At 32.4% G+C, this 15764-nt stretch overlaps 3 protein-coding genes across 6 annotated transcripts; 2 read left to right on the top strand and 1 right to left on the bottom strand.

Annotated features, from left to right (window-relative positions):
• Positions 1-344: 344 nt before the first annotated feature.
• Positions 345-5927, bottom strand: INH3 (inhibitor-3). Of its 3 annotated transcripts, XR_015812810.1 has the most exons (3): positions 5477-5927; positions 1223-2627; positions 345-1115 (listed from the first exon to the last, which is right to left on the bottom strand). XR_015812810.1 is itself a non-coding variant. In XM_022042800.2 (2 exons), the coding sequence occupies exon 1, from the start codon at positions 5865-5867 to the stop codon at positions 5517-5519; it is 351 nt and encodes a 116-aa protein (XP_021898492.1). In that variant the 5' UTR covers positions 5868-5927; the 3' UTR covers positions 3003-3243; positions 5477-5516. The 3 variants fall into 3 exon arrangements, 2 of the variants coding, with proteins under 2 accessions (XP_021898492.1, XP_088062432.1); XM_022042800.2 differs by lacking the exons at positions 345-1115; positions 1223-2627 and adding an exon at positions 3003-3243; XM_088206306.1 differs by lacking the exons at positions 345-1115; positions 1223-2627 and adding an exon at positions 5001-5118.
• On the top strand, positions 551-2891 carry LOC110815156 (Concanavalin A-like lectin protein kinase family protein). The gene has a single exon (XM_022042818.2). The coding sequence runs from the start codon at positions 551-553 to the stop codon at positions 2675-2677; it is 2127 nt and encodes a 708-aa protein (XP_021898510.2). The 3' UTR covers positions 2678-2891.
• Positions 5928-10599: 4672 nt separating the features above from the next.
• Positions 10600-13582, top strand: LOC110815141 (PHD finger-containing protein 1-like). 2 transcript variants are annotated; one of them, XM_022042797.2, is made up of 6 exons: positions 10600-10849; positions 11716-11801; positions 12091-12519; positions 12597-12833; positions 12913-13037; positions 13172-13582. In XM_022042797.2, exons 1-6 carry the CDS (start codon positions 10847-10849, stop codon positions 13360-13362), a joined length of 1071 nt encoding a protein of 356 aa, XP_021898489.1. In that variant the 5' UTR covers positions 10600-10846; the 3' UTR covers positions 13363-13582. The 2 variants fall into 2 exon arrangements, with proteins under 2 accessions (XP_021898489.1, XP_021898490.1); XM_022042798.2 differs by having other exon boundaries at positions 10605-10849; positions 12612-12833.
• The last annotated feature ends 2182 nt before the right edge of the window (positions 13583-15764 follow it).

Here is a 15764-nt window from a genome sequence, read left to right as displayed (position 1 = left end):
AATTGGTCTATCCCGATCTACCAACAGGAATAAAATAAACAATTTATATTATTTAATATTGAGTTTAGTTAAAAGTTATTAATTTTTTAAAAAAATAATAAAAACTAACCTTTTATAAGATTTTATGTGAAATTATAATAATAGTATTTAAATTCTTGATCAAATTAAGTTTTAAACTCATTAATTTTGACCCAATTTTACATAAAAATCTCATATAAGTTAATCTGCCAATTGTTATTTATTTTCTTAAATTAAGAAATAGCTACGAGAGAGGTTGATATGTTTTAATAGATTTTCACTGCATCTTTTTATGAATCAACCATGGAGAGATTGAGCAACGTGGATTAGAAAAACCAAACACTGACTGCAAGAATCTTGATCGGTTAGTAGTTCCTTCTCCCTCCACAGTCTCTCTCTCTCTCTCTCTCTCTCTCTCTCTCTCTAACCGCAGAATTTTGTTAGAAGAAAATACAGAAGCAAGACATGCACTTCTCTCATTCTTTCCGCCAAGATTTCCCCACAAAATTTCCTTCACTATTTCCGGTATAGGATGCACTCTGCTTCTGTATTTCTCTTCTGGGTCCATTTCTGTATCTTCTTCTTCTTCTTCACTTTCTCCTCACTTTCTCTCCGGCCCCCAAACAATCTCACCTTCTATGGCGACGCCCGCATTAGAAACAACACCATTTGTCTCACTCAAGAACCATCATGTCCCTCTTCTTCTTCTTCTTCTTCTTCTTCTTCTTCTTCTTCTTCTTCTTCTCATCATGCTCCTCCTCCTTCTTCCCTTTCTGGAATTGGCAGAGCTCTTTACGTCTACCCAATCCGCTTTCTTGATTCTACGACCGATACCGGAATGTCCTTCTCTTGCCGATTCTCCTTCTCCATAATCCCCTCAACAACTTGCCCTTTTGGAGACGGTATCGCATTCTTGATCACCTCCAATGCCGATTCTTTCAGCTTCTCTAATGGGTTACTGGGACTCCCAGATTCGAGCTTAAGTCCGCAAGATTCTTTCATTGCTGTTGAATTTGATACTAACTTTGACCCTGCACTGGGAGACATCAACGATAACCACATTGGAATCAACGTGAACTCCATTGTTTCTGTTGCTTCTGTTGATGTCGTGGCAAAAGGCATTGATCTTAAGAGTGGAAGGAAGATTACGACGTGGATTGAATATAACAATGAATTGAAATTGATCCGAGTGTGGGTTGCTTACCTGCCAATCAAGCCACCGAGCCCCCTTCTCTCTTCCCAGATTGACCTCTCCTTGCAATTCAAAGAGTACATGCACGTTGGATTCTCTGCTTCTAATGGGCAGGGCTCTGCAATGCATGTTGTGGAGCGATGGCGGTTCAAGACATTTGAGTCTCACAAGCAGCCTTTTATCACCCCTGTTGACACAGTTGAAGAAGGGGACTGTTTAGTCTGCTCTCCGGATGATTCACACAGCAGCAGCAACCTGGAGTTTGGGGTAGAAAGAAAACCCAAGTCAGGCGACTTGGCTCTTTTTCTCGAAGGTTTAGCAGCATCTGTCTTAACTCTATCATTGATTATTGCCATAATCAGTTTCTTTGTGATAAAGAAGAAAAGACTTGTTAGGAGAACGAGTAAAGAAGGCCAAACTTATAGAGTTCAAATGAACCAAATGCCGGCCAGATTGTCACTTGCAGATATAAAATCAGCCACGGTTGGTTTTCATCATAATAAAATTGTTGGTTCGGGTGCATCAGCGACTGTTTACAAAGGTTGTTTGCCTTCAGGTGGAACAGTAGCAATTAAGAGGTTTGATCGAGCTAACTGGAAAGAGAGCAACCGCAATCCTTTCAGTACAGAGTTTGCAACAATGGCGGGTTGCTTAAGACACAAAAACTTGGTACAACTTCAAGGTTGGTGCTGCGAGGGAGCAGAGTTAGTCCTCGTTTATGAGTACTTACCCAACGGAAGCCTTGACAAAATCCTTCACCACAGGTCAAGTAGTGAAATCCTCCTCTCTTGGCAGCAAAGGTTGAACATACTTGTTGGAGTTGCCTCTGCTCTCTCATACTTACATGAAGAGTGTGAGAGACAGATAATCCATAGAGATGTTAAAACTTGCAATATAATGCTTGATGCAGAATTTAACGCCAAGCTCGGAGATTTTGGATTAGCGGAAGTTTATGAACATAGATCTGTTGCAAGGGAATCTACGATACCAGCTGGGACAATGGGATATCTTGCTCCTGAGTATGTATACTCGGGTGTTCCATCAATGAAAACTGATGTTTACAGCTTTGGCGTGGTGGTGCTGGAAGTAGCAACAGGGAGGAGGCCGGTTGATGATGAGGGGATGATACTTGTTGATTGGGTGTGGAAACTATGGGAAAATGGAAAACTGGTTGAGGCAGCTGATCCTGGGTTGAGAGGGAATTTTGAGGGTGTAGAGATGGAGAGGACGATAATGGTGGGGCTTTGTTGTGTGCACCCAGATCATGAAAAGAGACCAACCGTGAAGGATGCAGCCAGGATTCTTAGAGGTGAAGCACCACTTCCCCTTTTGCCTGCGAGGAAACCAGCCATAAGGATTCGGTCTGTTGTGCCTGGACATTCTGAAGAAGAATTACTCAATTCTGGAGATCACAGTCCTGGAGTAGATGATGCACCATGGTTAACGCCTAGATCACAATTTAGCTGACCTCAAAAACACACATCAGTTCAAATCAATTGTTGTTTGTATATTACATAAATATGAAGATTCTTTCCTTTTCTTTTTGATAAAGCTCGTCCTTTTTACGTCTCTTCTAATATACAAGGGCATCAATTAGACAGACCTAGCTTGCTGATAAACCTGTATTTGGGTTTGTGGATCAATGCATGAGATCAGGTGATACATAAAGAGACTAATAAATGAAAGGAGATCTAGCACACACTGCGATTATTCAGTTTAGTAACTATATCAACTCATTTTTGCTAACAGACTTCATATTTTTGCATTCATTTATCACAAATTAAACCCGAGAAAGAAAAGCACTTCAGTAGGGAGCGATATAATATACATAATTCCCTTCTACAATCACTGTTGATGTATAAGAGTTCACCAACAACAGAGTTTTATAAAAATAGAGGTAAGAAAGTCTGAGACTCATGAGCAGTTAACCGAATTATGCTTAGCACCATATAACACGACTACTTGGGTTTTGCTGCGAAAAGATTCTGCTGAAAGCTCCTGTAGGCTAGCTGTTGGCTACCCTGACAAGGCATCTGAAAAATTTGTAAATGAAGGGTTAGGAGGGAGATCAACTCAACAGTTTTATATCTGTTGATTCAACATTTTTTATGTCCAGTTTTCAGTTTTTGATGGCTTGAGATTCTCCTTATTTATACATGTAATCAGGTGATACATAAGAATAACGGAAAGAACAGCTAAAGAAGAGGTCTTTGCTTCTTTGAGAATATATAAGATTCTGAAGTGATACTTCAACAAAAAATTTCAGATCTGGAACCATAAATCTTTGAGAGCATAGTTGGTTTGATGGGGTAGACTGGGAAAAGGGTGAATAATGTTTGTAGGATGTCAAACGAAATTTGGTTCATATTCTGCTATTTTTATTCCTTACATCTTCTTGATTTTCTCATTTTCATTCTTCTAATAATCTGCAATCTATTATCTCATCATAAGTTCGTAAATGCTTCTCCAACCTTTTTCAGGAATTAGCTGCTCCGAAATATGGCGGTAGAGGGAAGCCAAATTTTGCCTACAAAGACTTTATTTACAAACATTCTACACTCTGCTTGGAGCAATAATGCCTCACTAATTGCTGCTTCGGATATTCCTTTCACGAAATTGGAAAAAATAATACTCTGGAAATTAGCATTGAGCTCAATGTAGAGATCAGTGTACAAAAACTTATCATCCAGCACCAATTTCAATAAGCATTTAATAGAAGGTTTAATGTTTTTGTCCATCCACAATACATAATAGGCATCAGAGACAGAAACAAGTTTATGCAATCATCACCCAATGCTTTGGTTGGATGATTCAATCAGCCTTCTAATATTGGGTTAAAGTAGAAGGTTTCTCTGCCTCACAATATACCGCTCCTTGGTTTAGATAACCTATAGTTGTAGATGATTGTGATGCTCTAGGAGATGCATACACATGGGGTGAGATCATATGTGATAATATTTTATGGCCGGGGCTGTTAATGCTTGTGGTTCAAAGATGTCTTCATAAATAGGTATCTGGTGGTGAAAATCTGTGTTCAGCCTCACAGGCTTTTAGATTTACCAGGCATAACATGGTTTGAAACATAGTATCAAACAGAAAAATCTTACTCATCCTACCCTATTCAAGGTGCCAAATATGATTAAATAAATCTAAAAGTTTGTCAGAATTCACTTGTAAATTCACACTTCATTAACCAGAAGATCATGAATGATCCTCCCATAAAAAATTGACTTCATGTAATATTTCACATTACAATGAATTCTAAATCCCACCAAATGATAACTTAAGATTCCCTTCACTTTAATTCTCAGTATATTTTCTAGCAAAACCCAAGTTGCAACTTTCACATTAGTCTTAGCATGTACAATTATAACATATTTACGAAAAACCAATTAATGTTTCTAGAGGTGGATCATAATTCTTAAAAGGAAAAGTGAAAAAACCAATCTAGGTTTATGGCAACCGTGATATGATTTGGTAACTCCTGGGATCTATAGTGAAAACTGAAGGAAGATACATCCAGAAACCAAAATTACAGGCTTTCTTACGTCAAGTGCACAAAGATTAAATAAGCAACAGTGCCACCAGGGTTACCAACCAGAGACTAGTGAAACAATAAACATTCATACTATTACTCATTGTTAGAAGAGAAAACAAGTATCTGAAACAAATCAGACGTAGTAATAGAAAAGAATAACTATATGATCAATCTGGACAACTGACAAGTCTACCTGTAAGACCATAAGCCACAATTCTTGAAGATTAATATTTTCTATATTAACACGGTTAATGAAATTTCAACAAGGCCTCCTTTAAAAATTCTGTTTTTATGCTAGTTTCTCACAACAATACTCTGTCAAGGACATCTTGGCAACACCTTCTTTCCTTGTATTCTACCAATGTAATACCTCCAAACCAAATCAGAAAAAGGAAAAAGGGCAAAAAAAAAAAAAAAGAAAGAAAAGAAAAGCCCATCAAATCATTAGACGTCCATGGATTCTCAGCAAAAAGGCTACAAGAAAGACAAGTGACGAAATGTGAAGTTGCTCTATTCTATTAGAAATCAACGCCAATATAATACCATATATTCATGAAACTCAACATGATTTTTTTCAATTAGCTGTTCCAGAAAAGGAAGTATCATCTTAATTTTCTCCCATCGAAGTTTAAAACATATTATGCGATCTATATGCACAAAATGTTTTCAAAGAGAAAACCCTAAAAGAGCTCAAATCTAACCATCAGTTTGCAAGATTTTACACTTACAAGGAAAAACCTAGTCGAGACAATAAATCCAAGGAATCAATCAATCACTGGTGGTGGCACCGTTAGACGTTGAGGCACCATCCGATTTGGCATGGTCATGATGGTCGTGATGATGATTATGATGGTTGTGATGATGATTATGATGGTCGCCTTCGTCTTCCTGGTCGCTGTCGTCCTCATCGAAAAGCTTCTGCTTGTGGAATATGCAGCACTTCTTAGAGCTCTTCTTCTGCATGAATTCGTTGTCCACCGTCCCTTCCTTCCACGTCACCTTCTTCTTCTTCCGATTCAAGCGTAGCACTAGTGTTTGCGGTTGCGGCTGCGTCTCCGCAGGGTTCTCTAGGGTGACGGTGACCGACGATCCCCTAGGTCTGGTCGTGGTGGCGCTCATCTCTCTCTCTCTCTTTCTCTCTCTCTCTCCGTTTGGGTTCAAATGGCGTGCAGTACACCTTTTTTATGGGTGGGCTTTTGTTTTTTACAATGAAAAATAATTCATATGATTTTTTGTAAAAATAAATTGGGCTTTTTATTTGAGTAAAACAAGAATCAGAAGTACAAAAATGAGGACTATTACACCAATCAAAATATCAATTATATTCTTTTTTATTTATATTTATATTTATTTTATAAATAAAAATTTTATTCTTATATATTATATTTATTAATTATGTATTATATTTTTTATTCTAATTATGTTACTAATTATTTTTATTATATAATTGTAACATCTCGAACCCCAATATCAATAGGTACAAACAGTAACACAATATTTCTAACTAGTGAAATATATAAATATTAAATATGCAGCGAAACTACATTTTAATACTTATATATTGTAACAAAATAATTATTCGTTTACAAATAATTAAGTCATCTAAATTAATTTACAATATTAAAATATAAGTTAATAAAAAAAAAATTACCATATTCTATTGATGTTGAATATATTCCTCGTCTTATTTAACCTGGATGGAGTGAATTGAGGTGAACTTTTCGAGCTCAGTAAAAAAATAGATTCTATAACAAAAACTTACGTGCATATATTCACGCAATATATAAAATATAATAATTTTTATCATCAAAGAAAATATCAAACAAACGTCACAATTAAAATACACAATAAAACAAATCATTATACAAAACATATTCTAATCATCACTCTTATAATTTAATTCTTATTCTCCTTTTAAATCACACTTACACTCAAAATATCACAATCTAAAGTTTCATCACGCGATGCCATTTATATCGTCATCGAGGAAATGAGAAATGAATCATTCAATCGCATGGATAGCACACACACAAATCTCACAATTACCACAGCAGGTACGTTTGCTAGGTGACCCACATTTACAAACACTTATCCACGTCTGGATTAAGTTTTAAACTTTATCCATATGCAAGTTCACCATATTTGCTGAACTTCAGCCGCACATGCACCTCCCCTCCTCGATTTACGATTAACGAATTAAGTGTCTTATTTACTTTTCACAGTTTTCATATAATTGTCTTAACTTATTCAATATATTTCTCTAACTAACTTACATTTCTCAATTTTTTATGTGTTTGTTTTCTAGATTTATTTAACTTATTTAAAAATCTAAAATTTATATTAATTTAAGGTCATAACTTCTAACACAATTAAATACAAACATACACACAATCTATGATATCATCAGACACATCAAAACTATATATTTCAAAACACTTTTTAAATCATCTTATACCAGATCACATAGAAAATACGTATGCTCAGATTCCTCGCGCAACTGTACCAGATCACACAATAAGTACAGTGCACCGTACATCTACACCAGATCACACAATCAGTGCAGTGTACCAAAATTTCACATGTACACACACTGGTTATACACTTTCACATGCATAACATATGTACACACATTTTAATAGACACACATATATTATAATACAGACATGTATCATCACTACATGTCTAACACAAAATATATATTTATATTCATACACACACAATCTCAGTCGATATATACACACACGTTCATACTTAAATACGTATACACAATCACACACAACATATCATATATATATATATTCACGCATTTGTTCTTATCAGCTCTGTTATTATCAATTTATATATCATTTATCGTATATTTTATATATACACACACATGTATACCAACGTAGATATATATATATAATATAAATAATACACACATATACAAATTAAACATATTAATTATATTCATATTACATTACACATACATTTAAACATTCACTCATAATATACTATACATATACATTTTTGTATAAATATATAATTTATATCTCCGTACGTAATATACATAATTTACTTATGGTATAATTAGGAAAGTTTTGAGAATTTTTTCTATCTCGATATACAGTTCTCTCGAAAATTCGAATCCATTTAGGTAATTTTTTTCGTTGATAATAGAAAATACATAAATTAAATTATAAATAATTTTAAAAATTATATTATATTAAATTAAAAACGTATTTTACCTTCGTCAACGTCACCACATGCCATCACACGCGTGCTACTAAAAATATCAAACACTGATGTTCGAATTAACGTGCGTTGTCGCATACGACGCATCAAAGTCATAGAGGTTATCACACTCCTATTTTTTCTTCCTTCATTTTATTTTATTTTTTTTTCTCCGCTTTTTTTTTATTTTCTTTTATTTTTTTATTTTTTTATTTTATTTTCTTTTTTCTTTCTTTCTTTTTTTTTTATTTCTTTTCTTTTCTTTTTTTTTCCTTTTTTTTCCCTTCTTCTTCCTCCTTTCCCGCAACTCTTCATCTCTCTTTTTTTTATTCTTTCTTCTTCTTCTTCTTCTTCTTCCTTCTCTCTTTCTCTCTCTACCCACCGCGTCTCTTCTCTCTCTCACCCGACGGCGATTGCTCTCATCTTTCTTTCTCTTTTGGTTGTGGTGTCGCGCAACACCGCGCGACCCCTCTCTCTCGGCCGTCGACTCCGCTTAACCCTTTCTCTCCTCTCATCGTGGGGTCTCTCCCTCTCCTCGCTCTTTCCTCTCGTTCTTTTTTTTTTCTCTGTTCCTTCATTATATATATATATATATATATATTTTTGCCGCTTGTTTGTTCTCATTCACTCTACATTCTTCTTTTTTTTTTTTAATCATATATTATACATACATAAATATATGTATATATATTTGCCACTTGTTTGCTTGTGCTCAAGAGGTGTACACAGTTCTGAGTTTTTTTTTTTAATTTTTTTTTCTTCATTATAATTAATTATTTAAATTATTATTATTATTTTTTATTTTTTTTCTTTTCTACCCAGCTGAATATTACAATAATAATATATTTAAATAAAGAAAAACAAAGAAATTATAAATTCTTTCCAATATATTTTTAATATTTTTATGTTATAAATTAAACTTTATTTATCAAAATTTCTCCAACAAAAGAAAAAAAGATTTTATTTATTTAGTTATTAAAATAAATAACTTAATGGAGTTTTTTTTTTTTTCTAACTAATTTAATTAGGTTTGTTAACAAAATAAGTCAATTAATTTTTCCAAATTTTATTCTTATGTTGTCTAATTAAACCATGAATTACAAATATTTAAAAAAGTTATTTTACAAGACAATCTACAACTACGTAGTGAAAGACGATAATAATTAATTTATTTGAATCTCATAAAACCTTCCCATCATTTACATCTGCAAACTACTTGTAAATCTTCTTATGACCATCTCTCCTTAGTTGTCTTATGAATTCCATCATAACAAGTGTATCCACGACTTTTTGTACTAATTTTTCTTGATATATTATTAATTTTTCAAAAAATAAATTTATTTATTATAAATAAATCGTAAGAATATTATTATAATAAATAACTTTTTTTATAGTTTTTATAATATTATAATTCATTAGTCAATCATAAACTAACAGAGATTTAGGATTTGATTGGGTGACTTACACGAGAGTTCATTAATGTCATGTACAATCAAGTATTTATAAATTTAATTAATGTTTAAATTTAACTATATTTAAATGATAGTTTATTAATATTTGATAGTGATAATTGTTTTTATTTGGATTGACAATACAATATAATTGTATATTTAAATAAATTTTTTATTTTATTTTTATTTTATTGTATATAGTAATAAATAAAAAATAAGTAAAATTAAAAAATATATAATATTAAATATAAAAATATATATACAATTAAATATATTATATACATGTATAATATATAAGTAAAAACATAAATACATTTATATAATATATTTAGATATATATAATTAGATATATATAATTAAATATATATATATAAATTTATGTATATATGTAATAAAATATATATAATTAAATATATAAATCTATGTATATATAAAATTAATAAAATTAAATATATTATATACATGTATATATAATTAAAAATATAAATACATGCATTTAATTAAATATATAGATACATGTTTATATATAAGAAGAAGTGATGGATAAAAGAAATCAAAGAGAAGGGTAATGTTGTAAATAATAAAAAAATTAAGGGTATAAAAGATAAAAATTATTAAACTATCATAAAACAACCGAATAGTTAGTTTAAAAAAATAAAAAAAATTATAGTTTTTAGAATTATAACTCATCTACAAAAAAATTATACTATATATTTATAAATATAAATAAAAAAAATTATAAAAAAAATCATACTTTATTTTATGAATACTTTATTTATTTTATTTTTTAGTTAATTTTTTTTTCTTAAATACGGTATATTACAAATTTATCCTCCTATAATTTAAAATAAATAGTTTTTCATTCTTATAATTGCTTATTTTTTATTCTCAATTAAAATTATTATTTTAAATAAAAATAAATAAATAATTTGCTTAAAATTTTTTATTTATTTTGGATGTATTTTTAACTTTTTATTTTAATATAAATTCCCGGATTCAAACCTGCATAAGCTATGTAAAGTTAACCGACTAGTACTACGGTGGGATGAAATGGTGAGCAGATAGTTAATATATTTAAATTCTTCAACTATCCGGAATTTCAGTATCATCATATGAACTAAAGAGTTAAAATCCAAGTTAATTAATGCAGAGAGAATATTATTTTCAGATTTATGATTTTAATAAAAATGCTAAAACTACGAATAGTATAAATGGGGGGAGTGGCTCCAAGAAAGGAAATTCGAAAGAGGAGGCAAATCTCTACTTGCCAACTTTTAGAATTCCCCCACACAAAGTTAAGAAGTTGGTTTCTCAAATTCGCTTTTGATAACCCTGATGAGCTATGTGATTTTACTCCCAGTTTCTACGCTTCATCTTCTTCCTAACCATCATATTTGAAGTTTTTTCCGCAGAGACCTTAATATTTTCTACACTATGGTAGGGTTTTACTTCTTCTTCCTTCCGATAAAGCTTTTACGTTTCGTTCTCCTTTTTGTTTTTCGTTTCGCTAATGTTGATGTTTTCTTTGTTTTTCTTTATTACACTTTCTGTGTTGTTTCTTTCGTCCTTTGCTAATGGGTAATCTTGCAAAGGATTGCTTATATTTGATCAGTGGGCGGTTTATTTTCTTTATGTCTGATGAATGTTAAGGATGTGATCACAGGGTTAAGTTTTTGTTGAATGGTAGAGCAGAAACTGTACGACTGTGAGAATTGGAAAGAAAAAATTTCTGGAATGGGTTCGTGGGAAAGTATTGTTAGAACTAGAAGATGATTAATCGGAAAGAGATGATAGGATTCGTAGGAGTAACACTGTGGTTAGGGTTTATAATTGACAAAGGTAATGGCAGAGGAAGGTGTTTGGTATATTATGCTTGAAATTGAACTTTTAGTAAGAGCAGTACTATGTGGATTAAAAAGAACAATAATGCACTAAGGCATTAGTTCCTTGGCAAAAGCACTTAAAAATTGGAAAAAATAAATCAAATGGGCGGCTTATATAAAACCTTGAAACTGCATATCACTCGGTGTTGCCAATGCAGTTTTTGTACGTAGTTCAGACTGATCTAGTTTATTGCATGCCATCTTCTTTTCTTCTGTTCACATGGCTTTGCAGCTATGTGCATCTGGGTACTTGGGTGCCTGCTTGTGTCTAGTTTATTGATATTCTGGTGATTCTGCGTTATTTTTCTATCCTTGTTATAGGTGGCAATCGGTGGAATGGATTTGAAATGGTACTTTATGCTGAATAATTCATTTGAATAATTAGCTTGAAGTCATTGTATGTATACTGTCTTGTTTCAGGTGACTATTTGTCAGACCTGTGGTGACAGAGGCTACTCTGTGGCTCTTATTTACTGCCGGCATTGTCAGGTGTATGCAGTGCACCGGTGAGTTGTCTATTTTATATATCATCCTTACCGTAGGAATGCTTATGTTGGTGTTCTGGGTCTTTCTGGCTCCCTGAATAGGCTTTGTATTTTAGGATAATATTGCAAAATCTCCATACTTCACTGAAAAGATTGAAGTGGCAGTATCATGGTTATTGAATGCCATATTTTAATTGTCTGCCTAATTTTTACATCAAAAGGTTTGAATAAGGATCAAAATTTTCACTCATTCTTTGTCTTAAGGAATTTTTTGGAGGGATTTTATCATTACATCTTTCCCTTTGTTCAGCTATTGCTTAGATGTATTACCAGTAACTTTTGAGGAATCTATAACCTGGTTTTGCGAGGATTGTGAGCTAAAGATTGTGAAACCATCTAGTCTTGACAATCTTGGCCCTTCCAAAAAGATGACCAAGAAGAAGAGACGTCTCAGAAGATTGTCAGAGGCTTGCAAACCAGAAAATAATGCCACTACTGAACTCCTTGAGGTGGCTTGTGAAGAGTGTTGTGACAAAGATCAGGGGCTTGGAAGAAAGGGGCTTCCAGATATGGTGAGCTCTGATGAGAGAGCTGAAACTGTTAAACGTATGGCCATCTCGAATGAGGAGCTTGAAGCTGATAGGGATAAACCCAGTGTGGAAATCACCAATGGAAATTTGAGTATCTCACAATGCAGCTATTATGTTCCTGCACAGCCCATCATTGAACCAATCTGGAGGTAGGAAATTAGTCCATCTAGTTGTGAATTATTCTTCTTGCATACAAGATGAAGGTAAAAACTTATGAGCTTGTTAGTTTGTCTGTTGGCAGGGGATCTTTCAATCTGTTCCACAAGAATTTTGACACTGTTGGTGGGCTTTTCGGACATTTGTCCAGCTTAGCATGTCCAAAAGCATGCGAGGCAGCAAAGTTGTTACCTGAAGTTCTTTATCCTGTGTTGCTTCCAAAATCTAATGTATGGCCTAAGAGTTTTCAGAAAAAGGGACCAAGTGACGAGAGTATTGCTCTATATTTCTTTCCAAACAACGAAAGGTAATGCTTTGGCAATATACATCTGCCTTCTTCTCTGTTTTCCCTGTCTAATTACTCTAAGTTGTATTCGTTGTTACAGGGAAGAAAGGGTTTTCAAGAATCTAGTAGATGAAATGATAAACAACGATCTTGCCATGAGAGCTGTGTTTGAAAATGTGGAACTCTTGATATTCACTTCTCTTGTACTGCCAATGAAACTTTGGAGTGAGTGTAAATATCTCTCTTATTTGAAAACGGCCTCACTTAATATACCTCTTTTTGGTATTATTTTAGATTTATGTCTACATAAGTTTAGGATTAGTGCCTTACTGAGAAAGAAATAATTAACTGGTTTTCAGGTTTCCGAGGGAAGTGTTACTTGTGGGGTGTGTTTAGGGGAAAGCAAGCTTTACAGACAGAAGTTCGTCAAGAGAAGCATAACTCATTGGTTTCAAAATTGGATCCTAGACGCAGGATTAGTCCATCGAGCAACTGTGGTGCACATGGTTCTGATGAGAACTATTCCTCATTTTGTGCATCAGTAAGGTGATCATATATTAGAACAATATAAGCAGGAAAACGACTTTCCTTTTGGGCTAACAAATGATGCCTAAGGTTACATTACTGCATAACATAAATGTAACTATGGTCCTTTAACATATCTAGATTATGAATATGTTTAATGGTTCGTTGGGGAATAAGAACCGAAAAAAATGACTCATGGATCAATGTTAGTATAAAATAATATATAAAGTATTTTGTTGATGATATTTTTTTTAGTTAAAAGAAAATTATATATTACATATATGACATCAAGGGGTGTTGTCCCTATACAAAGAATTTACAAATCAGTTAGAGTATTAATAACCTTTCTAAAATCATTCCACCCGTACATATCATAACCTACCATTAGCATTCCAAAAGTATGAAGTCGTCTAACTCTAATTCTACTAATATCCCTCATAAACCCATTGAATGTTTTATTGTTCATCTCTTTTTAAATAGCCCAAAAAAAAATGAATTATTTTAAAAAACTTAGCACTACTTATAATCTCACCATAAGTCAACAACTCATTTTTCACTTAACCCCCAATCACCTAATTTATAGCCAATAGATTATAAATTATAAACCATAAACTATAGGTCATAAACTATAAACTACAAGTCACCAGACATCGAAGAAGAAGATGATTATATGATTCGCAGCAGTCATGTAAAGATAGCACTCGATAGCTGTAATGTGACCCATTTTCATCAACTTATCAATGGTGAGAATACATTTTTGGCATGCCTTCCAAGCAAAAAAGCAATCTTATTGGCGTGTTTACTTTCTATATTTGTTGAACTAGGGATTGTTTACCATCGTTCTCTTCGAATGTCAAAAAACCATAAAAAGATTTCACAGTAAAAATTCTATCATTCTTGAATTTTTAAATAATTATATCATTGTCCGAATCTAAGTGAACATTCGTAAGAACTTGTAGAAGCCTTGTTGTAATATTTTGAACTCCAATGTTGGTGGGTATGAACGTTACCACAATATTTTTAACTAGTGGAACAGATAAATATTAAATATGCAGCGGAACTATACTTTAATACACATCCCTTATGATTGGATAATTATTTGTTTACAAATAATTGAGACATCTAAATTAATTTAAAATATTAAAATGAAAACTTATAAAGTTTTTTTCATCATCTTCTTTTGATTTTTGACTTCATCTTACTTGGATGGGGTAAATTGGGGTGAGTTTTACGAGCTCAGTAAGAAAAATGATTCTATAATGAAGACTTACGTACATACATTCACGTAATATGTAAAATATATTGATATTTATAATCAATAAAATGTCAAATAAAACATTTCAATCAAATACACAACAAAACAAATCATCACATGAAATATATTCTAATCTTCACTTTTTTAACTTAATTTTTTTTCTCATTTTAAATGACATTTACACTCGAAATATCACAATCTAAGGTTTCATTGCGCGATACCGTTTATATCGTCATCGAGGAAATGTGAAATGGATCCTCCCATCGCATGGATAACACACACACAAATCTCACAGTGGCCACAACAGATACGTTTGCTAGGTGACCCACACTCACAAACACCTATCCACGTCTGAATTAGATTTCAAACTCTATCAATGTGCAGGTTCACCATACCTGTTGAACTTTAACCACACACGCACCATCCCATCCTCAATTCAGACTAAACGAGTAGGTATGCAGGGTCCTTACACTCTATACACTTTCTAAATCTCTTTTATTTTTAATTCACTTATTTCATACCTAAGATCTCAATTTCTACGCATAAAAAAACACTAACACATACACACACAAAATACACAATATCATCACGATAAAGGTCATACATTTTAAATCATTTTCTAAATAATCATATACTAGATCACACAGCAAGCACAGGATCCTCAGATTCCTCATGCAACTGTACCAGATCATATAGTAAGTACAGTGTGTCGTATATCTGCACCAGATCACACAACAAGTGCACCCAATTTCACATGTACACACACTAATTATATATTTCACATGCATAACATATGTACACACATATATATTATAATATAAATATGTACTATCATTATATGTCTCATATAGAATATATATTTATATTCACACACACAATCTCTACTAATATATACATACTAAACATGTATACACCGTCACACACAACATACAATATATATATATATTTATTCATACATTTGTTCTTATCAAATTTGTTTTTATCAATTCATATATCATTCATCATATATTTTTATATATATAAACACACACATGCGTAAAAATGTATATATATACACTATATAAATACACACAAATACAAATTAGATATACTAATTATATTTATATTACATTACATATACATTTAAACATTCACACATAATGCACTTTAGATGTACACATTACATAAACATA

This window comes from Carica papaya, chromosome 1 (assembly GCF_054855325.1).
Source record: "Carica papaya isolate Zhongbai chromosome 1, ASM5485532v1, whole genome shotgun sequence".
In the NCBI taxonomy this organism is placed as follows: Eukaryota; Viridiplantae; Streptophyta; class Magnoliopsida; order Brassicales; family Caricaceae; genus Carica; species Carica papaya.
This window is presented reverse-complemented; position numbering and strand designations above follow the sequence as displayed.

Coding starts and splice junctions, on each gene's coding strand:
- LOC110815156 (XM_022042818.2), top strand. CDS start 551: ATGCACTCTGCTTCTGTATTTCTCTTCTGGGTCCATTTCTGTATCTTC.
- INH3 (XM_022042800.2), bottom strand. CDS start 5,867: ATGAGCGCCACCACGACCAGACCTAGGGGATCGTCGGTCACCGTCACC.
- LOC110815141 (XM_022042797.2), top strand. Junction 11,802..12,090: donor CAGGTGTATGCAGTGCACCG/GTGAGTTGTCTA, acceptor CCCTTTGTTCAG/CTATTGCTTAGATGTATTAC. Junction 12,834..12,912: donor TTCTTTCCAAACAACGAAAG/GTAATGCTTTGG, acceptor TCGTTGTTACAG/GGAAGAAAGGGTTTTCAAGA.